The sequence below is a fragment of the Balaenoptera acutorostrata genome, chromosome 8, assembly GCF_949987535.1.
Source record: "Balaenoptera acutorostrata chromosome 8, mBalAcu1.1, whole genome shotgun sequence".
Classification (NCBI taxonomy): domain Eukaryota; kingdom Metazoa; phylum Chordata; class Mammalia; order Artiodactyla; family Balaenopteridae; genus Balaenoptera; species Balaenoptera acutorostrata.
Window position 1 is genome coordinate 68,387,051 of NC_080071.1, and position 13,416 is coordinate 68,400,466.

The 13,416-nt window shown below is 34.6% G+C and overlaps 1 protein-coding gene across 1 annotated transcript in view; it reads left to right on the forward strand.

The window, feature by feature from the left end:
- Window positions 1-13,416, forward strand: part of CPS1 (carbamoyl-phosphate synthase 1) — a 145,791-nt gene that overhangs the window by 42,138 nt on the left and 90,237 nt on the right. Inside the window, exons 8-16 of the mRNA XM_007187862.2 lie at window positions 704-832; window positions 1,382-1,488; window positions 2,355-2,493; window positions 3,130-3,207; window positions 4,972-5,070; window positions 6,727-6,822; window positions 9,767-9,956; window positions 10,959-11,116; window positions 12,756-12,884. Of these exons, the coding sequence (XP_007187924.2) occupies window positions 704-832; window positions 1,382-1,488; window positions 2,355-2,493; window positions 3,130-3,207; window positions 4,972-5,070; window positions 6,727-6,822; window positions 9,767-9,956; window positions 10,959-11,116; window positions 12,756-12,884 (1,125 nt within the window). The remainder of the gene's footprint in view (window positions 1-703; window positions 833-1,381; window positions 1,489-2,354; window positions 2,494-3,129; window positions 3,208-4,971; window positions 5,071-6,726; window positions 6,823-9,766; window positions 9,957-10,958; window positions 11,117-12,755; window positions 12,885-13,416) is intronic.

Below are 13,416 nucleotides of genomic sequence, written 5' to 3' on the forward strand. Positions count from 1 at the left end.
AGAATTCCCCAGTGGGCTGAAGCTCCTTTTCTTCATTGTGGTAACTGCCTGATAATGCACACTTTATTAGGGTCTTTCCCCATGTTGCTTTCTATTTGTATTTCCTGGAAACCCCTCCAAAGAAACTTCTTTCTCTCAAATTCTTATATCAGGAAATGCTTCTAGGGAAATAATCAAAGACATCTTCCCATCCACTTTTGTATAGGAAAGTTCTAATTTTTCCATCAGAATATAGGTATTATAGATAATATGAAAAAACCCTAGGAAAGAAGTCATTAAAATTTGGTCAGACAAAAAATACAGAATTGAAAAAGGTGAGAGGTGGACCAAATTAAATTTTGGAGAAAGGGATTTATCTTCTTTTTTGCAACTCCCTCTCCCAGAGCTAGGGAAGATAACCTGTATTCCTGTGTGCCCAGTCACGAAGCCTTTAGGTCTGCAGCCTCCTGAAGTGTGGGAAAATGCATTATCTATTTTTTCAGAATCAAAACGTAAATAGTGTTTTTTTTCTCCACTTTCTATCCTAGGGTCCATTTACATCACACAAAATATGAGTCAACAAAGAGTTTTTTGCTCAGCATTATTTATTTGAATCGTGGACTCAGTTTCCCTTCCCTTTCGGGAGTAATTAGCCAAGAGAAGGTTTACCACTTTGGCGAAGAAGAATATTATTAAATTGATCATTCTTGTATTTCTTTTCCAGCGAGGAGCGGAAGTGCATGTAGTGCCCTGGAATCATGATTTCACCAAGATGGAGTATGATGGGCTTTTAATTGCCGGAGGACCTGGGAACCCAGCTCTTGCACAACCACTAATACAGAATGTCAAAAAGGTGCAGTGAACCTGGGATAGTCTGTGTCTGTGTGTGAAGTGGAGAGAGTCTGCTCTGCACGGCCGAAAAAGCTGTAATATATTTTATTTATACAAGTAATTTTTTAGTACTCCTATTTGTGACCTCTGAGGCAATGTCAGCACAGATAGTATATAGGGGGAACCAACGAGGAGAGAGTTCCACAGGAAGAAGAAAAAAGAACTTTAGACAAAGTGACTGGGATCGTGTCTTTGAGTGCAGAGAGCTGGAGTCCAATCTCCAAATGTGTTGTCTGTACAACTGGAAAATGACAACTTGGGACCTATAAGACCTTCAAGTTTCCAGAGAAATATTAAATTAGATTTAGTTTAGTCTGGATGTTAAGTACATTCTATTGAACTTTAATGCTGCAAATTGTCAATCCTGTCCTTATTTATCATCTAACTTTTTATTCAATTACTATTGTCTTTACCTTGTAAATTAAGAAAAAAAATGCTTCATTTCATTCCTTCAGAGATTGCATTTTTTGGAATCGTTCTTCTGGAGTAATAAAATTTTTCCCTGATTTAGATCTTGGAGAGTGATCGCAAGGAGCCATTGTTTGGAATCAGTACAGGAAATTTAATAACAGGATTGGCTGCTGGTGCCCAAGCCTACAAAATGTCTATGGCCAACAGGTAAGGCAGTTATGCTTCTGTTTACATGTCAGACTGGCTCTGAAATACTGTTAGTAACTAAACCGAAAAGACTTAGAGAACTTACGTGCCATTTTCTTCAGAATAAATCGATAAGCACACTACTATATGGTTCACAGTTGTCTGACTACCTGATACCACTTTCATTGCATTTTTGAAAGGCAGCCTTCTCTAACAATAACTTTGCCGTAGTTTAAAGTTATTTTCCTTTCCTTGGCATAAATTGAAGTTATAATACTCAATCAAATAATATTCCAAGGGAAATTGTTCTGATTTTAAGCTTGATTTCAGAGCACTGATAACATTGTAAAACTCTAGTGTGACTTAAGAACCGAGAAATCTTCAGCTCCTCTTGGTTTTACTTCCTTACCCCAAATGATGTTAATTTATTCAACATGGAACTTTCCCCCACAGTCCACCCTCCACATAAAGTATAATTCAGATTGATTCAGGACTGAGTAGTTATCTCTTTATTATCCCCCAAGAACTCTTCTTTGGCTTTAAAATTACTGTAGCTCCCTTAAAATAAGTGGCTTATATTTGTCTCTGTTCAGCTAGTGAGCAAATCTTAGCTTTTTGTTATGAGTGCAATTCCCCTTTTCTAAAACTGATTACAGAAGTTTAATAGACCTGATATTTAACACACAACAAAGCTTCCTGAATTGATTTTTTTCCTAAAATTATTGGGATTAACAATCTGTGACTTTTCTCATGGAGTAATTTTCACTAAGCAATTGAAACTTTTGAATTTTAATCGGCTTTTCTTGTTCACTATTTTACAACTAATGCATTTATATTCTTTTCTTCACTTTTCCTTTTCCATATTCTTTTTCCCCTTTTCTCTCCAGAGGGCAGAATCAGCCTGTTTTGAATATCACAAACAGACAGGCTTTCATTACTGCTCAGAATCATGGCTATGCCCTGGACGGCACCCTTCCTGCTGGTTGGAAACCACTTTTTGTGAATGTCAATGATCAAACAAATGAGGTAAGTGCTCTCAGTAAACCTGTTGAGTGAGTGATGAGAAGTGCAGGACTTTGAATACTCTGTTTTACAATGACCTTTCCCTTGTTTATGTGGGCTTTTCTGGGGTGTGTATGTGGAAGAATTCTTGTTACAGATTATTTCCCACAGCCCTCTGCTTTTTAAAAAGTCATTTCTCTCTGTCTTATTCTCTTATCGGTTGACTCTTTAAGATCCACAATTTGAGTGGTTAATCAATGGCTGTCTTACACATTCATTGCTAATGGGTGATTCGTGGAGGTCTGTTTGAGCCCAGTCTACGTGGGTCTCTGGGACTCACTTAGCACTGAAGTAGCCTTTGAGAAGACCCTTGGAGAAGTAATTTAGGAGTTGGAGAAAAGAAGAGGATTTGAGTTTATTCTGAACAGAGCCTAGAGGGGCCTCAAAGGCTATAGACCAAATCAGTTGTTTTTAATAAGGGAACCACACCAGTTGAATCTTTATTGGCCTATTTTTATTAGTACTGTTTGTTTTTAGAATGTTCTCAAACTTTTAACTTAATTTTTAAAGTTTGAATTTTATTGTCCACTGAATCATACGTAGTCCTGGTTGACGTTCTTTGTTACTGAAGGAATTTCTTCCCATTTCTTTTTCCTTTAGGGGATTATGCATGAGAGCAAACCCTTCTTTGGTGTGCAGTTCCACCCAGAAGTCAGCCCAGGGCCAACAGACACTGAGGTATGTCAGAAAGATGAGGCCTATTATATATTAAAATTTTTTAAATCAGAAATATATTTATGTGAAAAATTGAGAAACCAAAATAATCACCTGGGTGGTCTTAGTACAGAACATTCTTAAAAAGAGTGCTTTGATAATGCCCATATTGTAAGAAAATTTCTCCATGAATATCATGGAGGAAATTTCTATCTTTTTAAACAGTTAAAGTGGGAAAGCGCTTAAGAAACTGATGCAATGTGATTTTTATTTAAATGATTATCATTCTAATATATTTAGTTCTGAAATTTACAATTGTGGTACTATGCAAATGAATTCCCTCTTGCTATCTCGTTCTCATAACTGAAATGAAATTTTAATCCCCCATCTGTGACTTCACAAAAACCCCTATGGCAACTGGTTGCGTAGCCACGAAGGAAGAATAAACAGCAGCAGGAACAGGAAGAAGGTCAGGGGTGTCGGGAGGGGAGAGGGTATACGTGCACATACATATGAGTCAGATGGCTTAAGAAAAGAACCATAAGGAATGCTTAGAGGAGTTTTGTTTTTAATTTAAATATTTTTACTTTTTTGTGTGAGTTTCTGGTTCAATGTTCAAGAACATCTTTCCAAACAAGAGCTTGCGGTGATACTCAGAAAAGTCTGGGAAGTCTGAAGTGACTCTTCCTCTCCTATACCCTAGGGCCTCCAGTAGTAATGCTGACAATTCTTCCTTGTCAGCAGATGCTCTCAGAAAAGACACCTAGGTAAAACAAAGGGGAGAATAAAAATTTTCCCATTGTAGACTCTACTTCCTCATCCCTGAGTTGCCTTTTCAGATATTTGTATTTTGTTCTTGTTTTAATATTATTTGGAAAGAATGGTTCTTAATAGCCAAAGTCACTACAACATTACCTACCCATGATGACACTCAAAAGTAAAATTTAGTTTCGTATATCTATTGCCTAATGCATGTTAATAGTTTTTTAACTTAAAATTTAAATTATTTGCCTACAGTAGGACTTCAGATTAGGAACACTGAAATTAAGATATGTGATATCCAGTATCACTTAGTTCTTTTTTTCTCCTGTCCTGCCAAATAGTTGCAAAATAAATATCTTTGCTGAAATTTGTCACGTCTAGTGCAACAGTGGAAGTAAATCATTGATAAAGTTTAAGAATAACCTTAGAGATATTTTTATACGTAATACGATCTTTAGAGATATTTTTGACCTGATAGAAAATTTAAATATCCAGTTATTTCTAACTTTAGGGTGCATAAGTAATATAGCTTCATTTTTTTCTTTTTACATAGTTAGAATTTTATTTAGAAGAAGAAAATGATTCATAATTAAGGGGCTGAAAATGACATTCTCAGAAGGCATTATTTGAAATGTTCATTCTCTGCTGAAAACTTTTTTTTTTTTACATCTTTACTAGATTATAATTGCTTTACAATGTTGTGTTAGTTTCTGCTGTACAACAAAGTGAATCAGCTATATGTATACCTATATTGAAAACTTTCTTTTAATAGGATTTGACATGAGCAGTTAGAAGTGTTTATTTGATCTAATTCTTATAGCAGTAAATATTTAGTTTTGCCAGCTTTGGCAAAACAAAATCAAAAACAAAAAAAAACCAAAAAACAAATACTGCATAGCAATACTTATCCTAAAAAGTTATTTGTTGCTTATCTAAAGTTCAACTTGAACTGGGTATACTGTATTTTATCTGAGAATTTTGTGAGTTTTGAAACTTCTAACTAGTTGGCTATATTTTTTTTTCTAGTACCTGTTTGATTCCTTTTTCTCACTGATAAAGAAGGAGAAAGGTACCACAATTACATCAGTTCTACCGAAGCCGGCCCTAGTAGCATCTCGAGTTGAGGTCAGTATATGTGAGCTTTCTTTTGGTTTATGTATTTTGGATTTTCTCTATTGTGTGATGACTTCTTTTTTAAGTGAATGATGTAAACCTTTTTGATGTCTATGAAAAATGATTGGTAATATTGCAATCACCCATCATTTTAGCATCTAATTATTTGGTCTGTTCTAGATGATTCATTGGAGGTTCATTGGAATCTTCATGTTTTGATTTAAAAATCATATCTTTTAAAGTTCACTTCTTCTAGAACATTTGTAATGAAAATAATTTAATAGAGAATAAGGTTTAATTTAGTTTCAAATTTGATATATTTTCCATTACTCAATAAACCATAGCCCTATGTATGCTTGAGATACAGTTCAGACTACAGAATCATTATAGACGATAGAAATTTTTGTTTCAATGAAAAGCCCAAGCGAACTTTTGGACAACCCAATACCTCTAAAGAGCAGATAGATAAGGATTAATATAGTGTAAGACTCGACTCCTTATTTGTTTGAATATGTATTTAATATGGAAGGTTTTCTACACATTTCCTTCATAGTTAAGGCACACCCACACCCACACCATTATTACATAAAATTTAGAAGGATGTATGTATATTTTTAAGTATATACATACATATATATAATCCTCTTTTTATAAACAAAAAGAATTGATTTGTATGTTTACATGAAATGATAAATTGAGTTAGATGGTTTGTTTTAAAGATTTCTATGACAGCCTTTTTTCCTGAGATGGAGAGATGGGAGGTAATCCAGCCACTCAATGTGGAATCAAACTGTGGATTCTTGGTAGCTAAAGAAGCCACCCCACCATACAGTGTATTTCTCAAAATATCAACTCATGTTTTTCAGATGCTTTTCTTTCTTTAAATAGTGAGGGAAAAGTGTAATTTGGGATTCTACATTGCATTGCACATAGTAGGCACTCCATAAATACAAAACAAGTTTCCCAAGTCCTTGTCTCTTGCAGTGACCTAGAACATCTTTCTCCTCTGAAGGGCTTGGCAGTTGTGGTTAAAAAATAAGCAGAATTATTATTTGCTTGAAATCATATATACAATTTGTATGAATTTCAGTATGCTGCCAAAACATGATCTTTTCATTACTGTATTTTCTGTAAATATTTCTGGACTGAACTGCAAAGTAAAGGCAAAATATAAATATGAAGGTGTCCCTGTGTCCCCTTGCCTCCTGTGTTTTCTCTTCGTTTGTTAGGAAGGGCTTGTTTGTATTTATGCCTATTTTTTGTCCAGTGGAAACCCATGGACATTTAGTCAATTAAATTTTAAGGAGATTTTTATCTAAAAATTATATATATAAATTATATTTATTATATATACACATATAGATATACATTTCCATATATATTTATGTAGTTATTTTTAGATATTTATATATGTTTAATTAAAATGTAGACCTCTTCCAAAAAGTTTTTACTTAAGTGAAAAAGACCATGATCTTTGGAAATTCCTTTTTGAAATTAGAGATGTTTAAATTGTTGGTCTTTTTACTCATATATTATGTATATTTCAAAACATTGTACTTTAAATCACCACATAAACACAGACAATATAGTTTATCTTTCCCATACTTAACAATGACTAATTTCCCCATCTTAATAATAAAAGCAATGCTATCTTCTTATTGCTTACAGGTTTCCAAAGTCCTTATCCTAGGATCCGGAGGTCTGTCCATTGGTCAGGCAGGTGAATTTGATTACTCTGGATCGCAAGCTGTAAAAGCCATGAAGGTGAGAGACTCTGATCTTTGCTGGAATTAATATACACTCCCTTTAATGAGTCTAATTAGTATTTTATAATTTAGATTTATGACACTACCTCTTTTCAAAGTCACTATAATTAATTTCCTTCCACATCTTATATGAAAGGAAGTTTGATCACAGACAAGATTTTTAACTTAAATGTGCACACCTGCAAATTAAGAAGGTTGGATTGATCTCCAGAATTATCTATGTTATCACCTATTTATATTGAAAACATAAATCTACACTTATAGATGTTACTCAATGAGGCAGTGAGCTTTTAAAACATATTTGTCTTTTGTGTGAAAGAGGGAATTTGGGTATCCCTGGTGCTCTAAAGTACTTCTAGTGTTCTACAGGATGCTTCAGGCATCTCTTTGGTTGAAAGGGGGAAGATCCAGCTGGAGGAACAAAGGCAACAATGCCTTTTGTTCAAGCTTTAGAAGTTATTGCAGGTCACCTAATTCCCCCATCTGTGACTTGGACTGGATGACCTACCAGGAAGATATGGCTGGATTTTCAAGTGGAATAGAGGGTTTGATACCTAAGTTGGGAAGAATATCCTCCCTGTTTCTTCAGAGTCTCTCAAAATCTCCCCAACCTTTATCATAGTAAAAATAAACCTTTAGAAAACTGACACTGTAAGTGTAAGATATTTCTACTGAAGAGCTAACTTGGCTTCTCTTTGATGTCCTTATTTTCCAGGATAGTCCCCATTTTGGTGCTAATCAAGCCATCCAAAGTCAATGTGAGCTCTCTGTGACCTTGCCACAGGCTTTGTGGTGTCAAGCCACTCTTACCAAGAGACCTGGCTAGGAGAGAGCAACATAGGGAAGGAAGCAGGAGACTAGGACAACCAACAAGAAAAACAGTTGGCCAAAATTTTCCTTTTTTCCTTTGCTTTATTCAGTATTCTATATACAGAGATTTTCACCGGACAGATGTCTGTTGAAAACAGACACAACCCCCCAATTACCTTACTCTTCTTTCCATTTGTTTTTATTTTTAATACTCTTCTCCATACACCCATGGATGTTCACCCCATCCACACATGTATTTTGTGTACATTTTCAAAGTGTGCTTTATTTCCTTGTATTAAGATTCAGTTTATCTTTAGATAGATAATTAGTGGGTATCCAGTGGTTCAGATTGGTTAGCACACAGTCTAAGTGGGTTAAGGGTTTAGAACACATTTAAGTAGCATGAAATTTTTTATCCTATTTGGTAGTTTTATAAAGAATTAATATTTTTATAGGTTGTATTTTTTATATGCATTACATCCAAAAGGTGAAGTTATTGATTTGAACTGAAGAATAGGAATTATTAGATATAGTATTGTGATTAAGAGGTTAATAAAGATGAATTTATGCACTAAGTATTTTTAAAAACTTAAATTGTGCATAAATTATAGCTGGAATTATATTAGAAAAAAATGATGTAACATTTATTAAAATGGTTTGAATAGACACTCATCACATGAATTTATGGGACCTTTTCCTATGTAATTTGATTTATAAAAATAGCTATATTCATTGTATAGCACATGCAGGAAAATATTTAACAAATATACCTATCCATTGGTACTTTTCTCTAGTAGTGAGACGCTCTATAACTTCTGTTTATGATGTGCTCTCCGTTTGGACTCAATTATTTAAATTCTAACCCATATTTTAAATGCATTTGCTTATCTATATGTATCTATTCAATATTTTGTTAACAATACTCTTTAAAATAGTTCCTTACAATCTTAGAGAGGACTCATATTGAGGAAAGGGCATAGAACTTGAGTCATAAGACTTGGATTAGAGCCCTAATTTTGTCATTTATCAGCTGTATGATCTTTGGCAGGTCACTTAACCTTATTGAATCTCAGTTTCTTCATCTGTAAGGTGAAAATTTCTTTTATAGTCTTGCTATAAAAATCAAGTAAATTAACAAAAAAGTACACTACAAGTTTTAAGGCACTATTTGAATTTAAAGTAGTATGAAATATATTTAATTTTTCATTTGGATCCACTGCAACCCCAAGGATATGTAGGGCTTTCAGTGATGATTTCTATACTTTCATATGAATATTTTGTTGACTTTTTAGAAGACTTCAAAATTGACATGCTAATAGGTAAAAAAACAAGAACCATCTGGCCGGATTTCATAATAATTAGTTTACTAAATGTCACCCTCATCCTGGTCTATAAAGATATTATCCTTAGTAGCCTACAAGAAGAATTATTTTAGGGGTCTCTCCAGATGTCAGGAATGAGATAGGGCTATGAATATCTTCACACACACACAAATTTTTATTTTTTATTTTTTGCCATACGGTCATTTTCTTTTTATATAATATGTATAAACAGTTGTATAATGCTCTTTGTCAAAGCACTACAGCAGGCATGAAAATCTAAAGAAAATGGAAACCAGCAGAAGGCTCTCAGTGCTTCCAGCTAGAAGGGAACACATTATCTTGGATTTAAAACGTACGCTCAATGCTGTTCTTCAATAAACGTTAGAAAAGGAAGCAGCTTTGATGCTGCCTTTTTTCCATTTTATGTTTTACTCATTCAAAAAAATTTGGAATATTTTATTCTTTTAAGGTCGACTGAGCTGTAAAATTGAGTAGTATTTGTGGACCTCCAGTCAAATTCTATAGAAAGCATCTCCAGCTTTCCTTGATACCTACAGTGACAAGGAATTCAGGGTGATCCTCATGAGGTAGCCAGCTCTTTTTGGATAGTTTTATTTTCAAGCACTTTTCTTCCTTCCTTTTACCAAATGTTTGTCATCCTTTAACTTCCATTCACACTGGTTCCATTACTGATCTCTAGAGCCCACAGAATAACCTAAAAGTTTTGTTACCTGATAATACCCTTCATTTGAATATGACTTTTCTCTTTAGACCATATATTAAGATTCTAGATCTTTTTGTTTCTTTCAGGAAGAAAATGTCAAAACTGTCCTGATGAACCCAAACATTGCATCGGTGCAAACCAATGAAGTGGGCTTAAAGCAAGCAGATACTGTCTACTTCCTCCCCATCACCCCTCAGTTTGTCACAGAGGTTATCAAGGCAGAACGGCCAGATGGATTGATTCTAGGCATGGGTGGCCAGACAGCTCTGAACTGTGGTGAGTTCTTTTAAGTTTATTTGCAGAGTTTTGGTTCACACACTTATATATAATATTTTTTTGTTTGAATTTATTTAGCAGTTGTGCTCTGTGTGTTCATAAAAGTAAAGTTTTCTGCTGTGTGAGGAAGCTTAGTAAACAGCCACCTGAAAATGTCACATGATGAACATTACCAGTTTATTTCACAGAACAGCTGGGGGACAAAAAGAAACCTTTTGCTTTAATGCTCCAGGGTGACTGAGTAGGTTTTTTGAGTCCCCCTCCTCCATCCCAGGATACTGCTTTTCTCTGTTACCAGTGAAACTCTGAGAACTACTATGAGTGAAAAAGGGGAATTAACATTGATTAAGTGCTCTGTGCTCTTATGTATCAGCCCTGTGACATTTGACTTTCACATATATTTTCATGTTTACATAGATCAGTCTCTCTACCATCCCTTCATGCATCTGCTGAGTCCAATGCTCTGTCCTATTTAAAATATTTCAAACCTTTAGAATTAGATCATGAATGAGAATCTCATTGGCTAGTTTGGGTAAGCAGTTGGTGATATAATTTGTATGTCAACTATAAAAAACAGCCAAAGTTAGATGTTAAGTTAGTGGGAACACAAACAATTTTGTTAATTTTTAACCTAGATAGATACCCACATCACTGAGATTATTTACACAAGAGAAGCTCATATAGGAATAGACCTTCCTTAGAAGGAAATGAAATATACTAAAATCTTAAGGCTCACTGTAATCCTATGATTTTTATTAATGAGAATAATAAAAATCATTTGGAGAAGGTGATAATATACAGAACAGTAGCACCAGCAAAATGTTTTGCTAAAATGTCTTCAGAATTTTTCTTTCAAAAATTTTTTTACTCTAAGTGCAATTCTGTGGTGGACTCTGGTGGCTTTTTGGAGTTAAGATTTTTTTTAAAAAAAGTTGTATTCAGATATCTGTTATAGAAAACATAAGAGTTTGATAAAAATTGATTTATTTTGTTTTTCTGTAGGAGTGGAACTATTTAAGAGAGGTGTGCTCAAGGAATATGGCGTGAAAGTCCTAGGAACCTCAGTTGAATCCATTATGGCCACAGAAGATAGACAGCTGTTCTCAGACAAACTAAATGAGATTAATGAAAAGATTGCTCCAAGCTTTGCAGTGGAATCGGTAAGAAATCTTTGTTCTGGAGAAACAGGACCATTATGTGTCTTGCGTTGTAGAGAGAATGATTTGTCATGCCTAAAAATAATAAGGTATTATATTTGTATATGCTATCTTCCAGAAATGTGTTATTACTTCAGACATTGTGTATTAATTGTGGCATTCAATGCTAAAACATTAAGGACAGGTATTAATAGTTTATTTTTATGAAAAGGGAAGCATAAGCTCAAAGATGATGTGGTTTATCAATGGCTGAAGTGACCTGAGTATCAAATCTCCTGAATCAAAACAAAGAACCATATCAACTTGCAATGCCAAAGTAATTTTTACCTTCTTCCTGGGATCAGTCACACATTTTGTAAGTGCGAATGTCCTGCAAATGGGAAATGGTTGAATTTAAATTTTGTTTTAGGGACTTCCCTGGTGGTCCAGTGGTTGTCTCTGTGTTTCCACTGCAGGGGGCACAGATTTGATCCCTGGGTGGGGAAGTAAGATCCTGCATGCCGTGTAGCATGGCCAAAAAATAAGCAAACAATTTTTTTTTTGTTAGAATGGAATAAACATTTTACAATAAAATTATCTAGAAAAAAAGGCCATTGGATCTAATCAGTAATATTTATGACTGAGAAACCTGTGGCTTAGATGGTTAAAGAGGACAGATTGTTTTGCATTTCTCTTAATCATTTTCCATTGTATCCTGTGCCTATTGATGGGCTATTACGAGGTGCCAGGAAAAGATCAGCTTCCTGTACATCTCTTTTTGTCCCTGACTTTATTCCTGATTTCAGTCAGTGAAATGGGGGTACTGGAGACAGTTTCTGATGCAACTTCCTCAGTGTAGAAATAGGCAAATCCTCTGGGATAAGGCAAGTACTGCTGGGACAACTAAAAATGGGCTATGTATGTTTTCAGAAAAGCATGCTATCAAGTATATAGCAAGTTGCAAAGCTGTCAATCAGGAACAATCCCAGGATAGCTCTGCTGAACATGTGGAAAGCTCCTGCCATACATTTATTCTTTCATTGCCAGATTTAATTATGTCCTTGCTTCCTTAGGATGAGAAACAGGCATATGGGAAAGGTGTAATTACATTCCCATTGGTAGTGTAATAATATTCCATGACAGAAAAATATAGCCAACATATGCTGTATTCTGTAAGTTTAAAAAAAAAATCCCAAGCTTCTGAGACTACTCTCTGACTGAACTTGAAAAATGAAAAATCTCTTTCTATATAATATTCCTAATGGCTTATTGCAGTAATATCAAGTTAGATTCTGTAGTAGAAAACCTTGTTTTGTTAAGAGACGAAGACTTTTAAACTGAACTTAAAAATTCAATATAGCTCCCATTCTCAAATTAACGGCAACTATCTCACCTCTGGCCATTGTTTTATTTTTTATATTGCAAAATAAAATTTACCCCAAAGGTGTTAAAAAAGAGCCTTCACTGTATATTAAAAAATTCTAAAATTTAACTTAAAATTTGTAAAATAACACTTGGTTTTCAGAAGGAGATGAGGGAATAATAGAACATTTCCATAGTCATTTTTTCCAAATAAACTGATTTACCTGAATTACCAGACTCTCTTGGTTGGTCTTTTCTACTGTCAGCTTTTAAAACTTTGAGTCCTTGTTCTTGTTGACAGGTTGAGGATGCACTGAAGGCGGCAGACACCATTGGCTACCCGGTGATGATCCGTTCTGCCTATGCCCTGGGCGGGTTAGGCTCAGGCATATGTCCTAATAGGGAGATCTTACTGGACCTCAGCACAAAGGTATGTATTTTCGCAGATCAAATTCTGACCAACCAAGAAAACTCCCTGATGTAGTCTTTCAATTAGAGAAAGTTATGTAGATAAGAAATAACCTTTTCTCTGTTTATAAATCACTGCCACATCTCTAAACTGTTGTCCAAGACATGACAGACACTTTTGAAAGGGAAATACAGTGCAATTACTTACACTGGAACATAGCATTAACCCAAAGTCCGTCTTTACTGTACTGTCTGTTGATTTCACTGATAGGCAGTCAATCCAGTTCCATCTCCCTCTGCTACAAAATCTGCTCCAAAACACCCATCATGCTAAAATATATTTTAGTGGTTTAAAAAAAAACACAATATAATGTCCCATTTTGCCATTATCTTTTGAAACAATAAGACATGGATGACATCCGGTAAGGGAAATAAAACACATTGAGTAGTTTAGCTTTACCTCAAATTCAGGTGTTTAAAATATATACAATATAAACCTCTTAGTACTATGAATGAGTGATTACTCTGCCAACTGCCACACACATATATAAGCA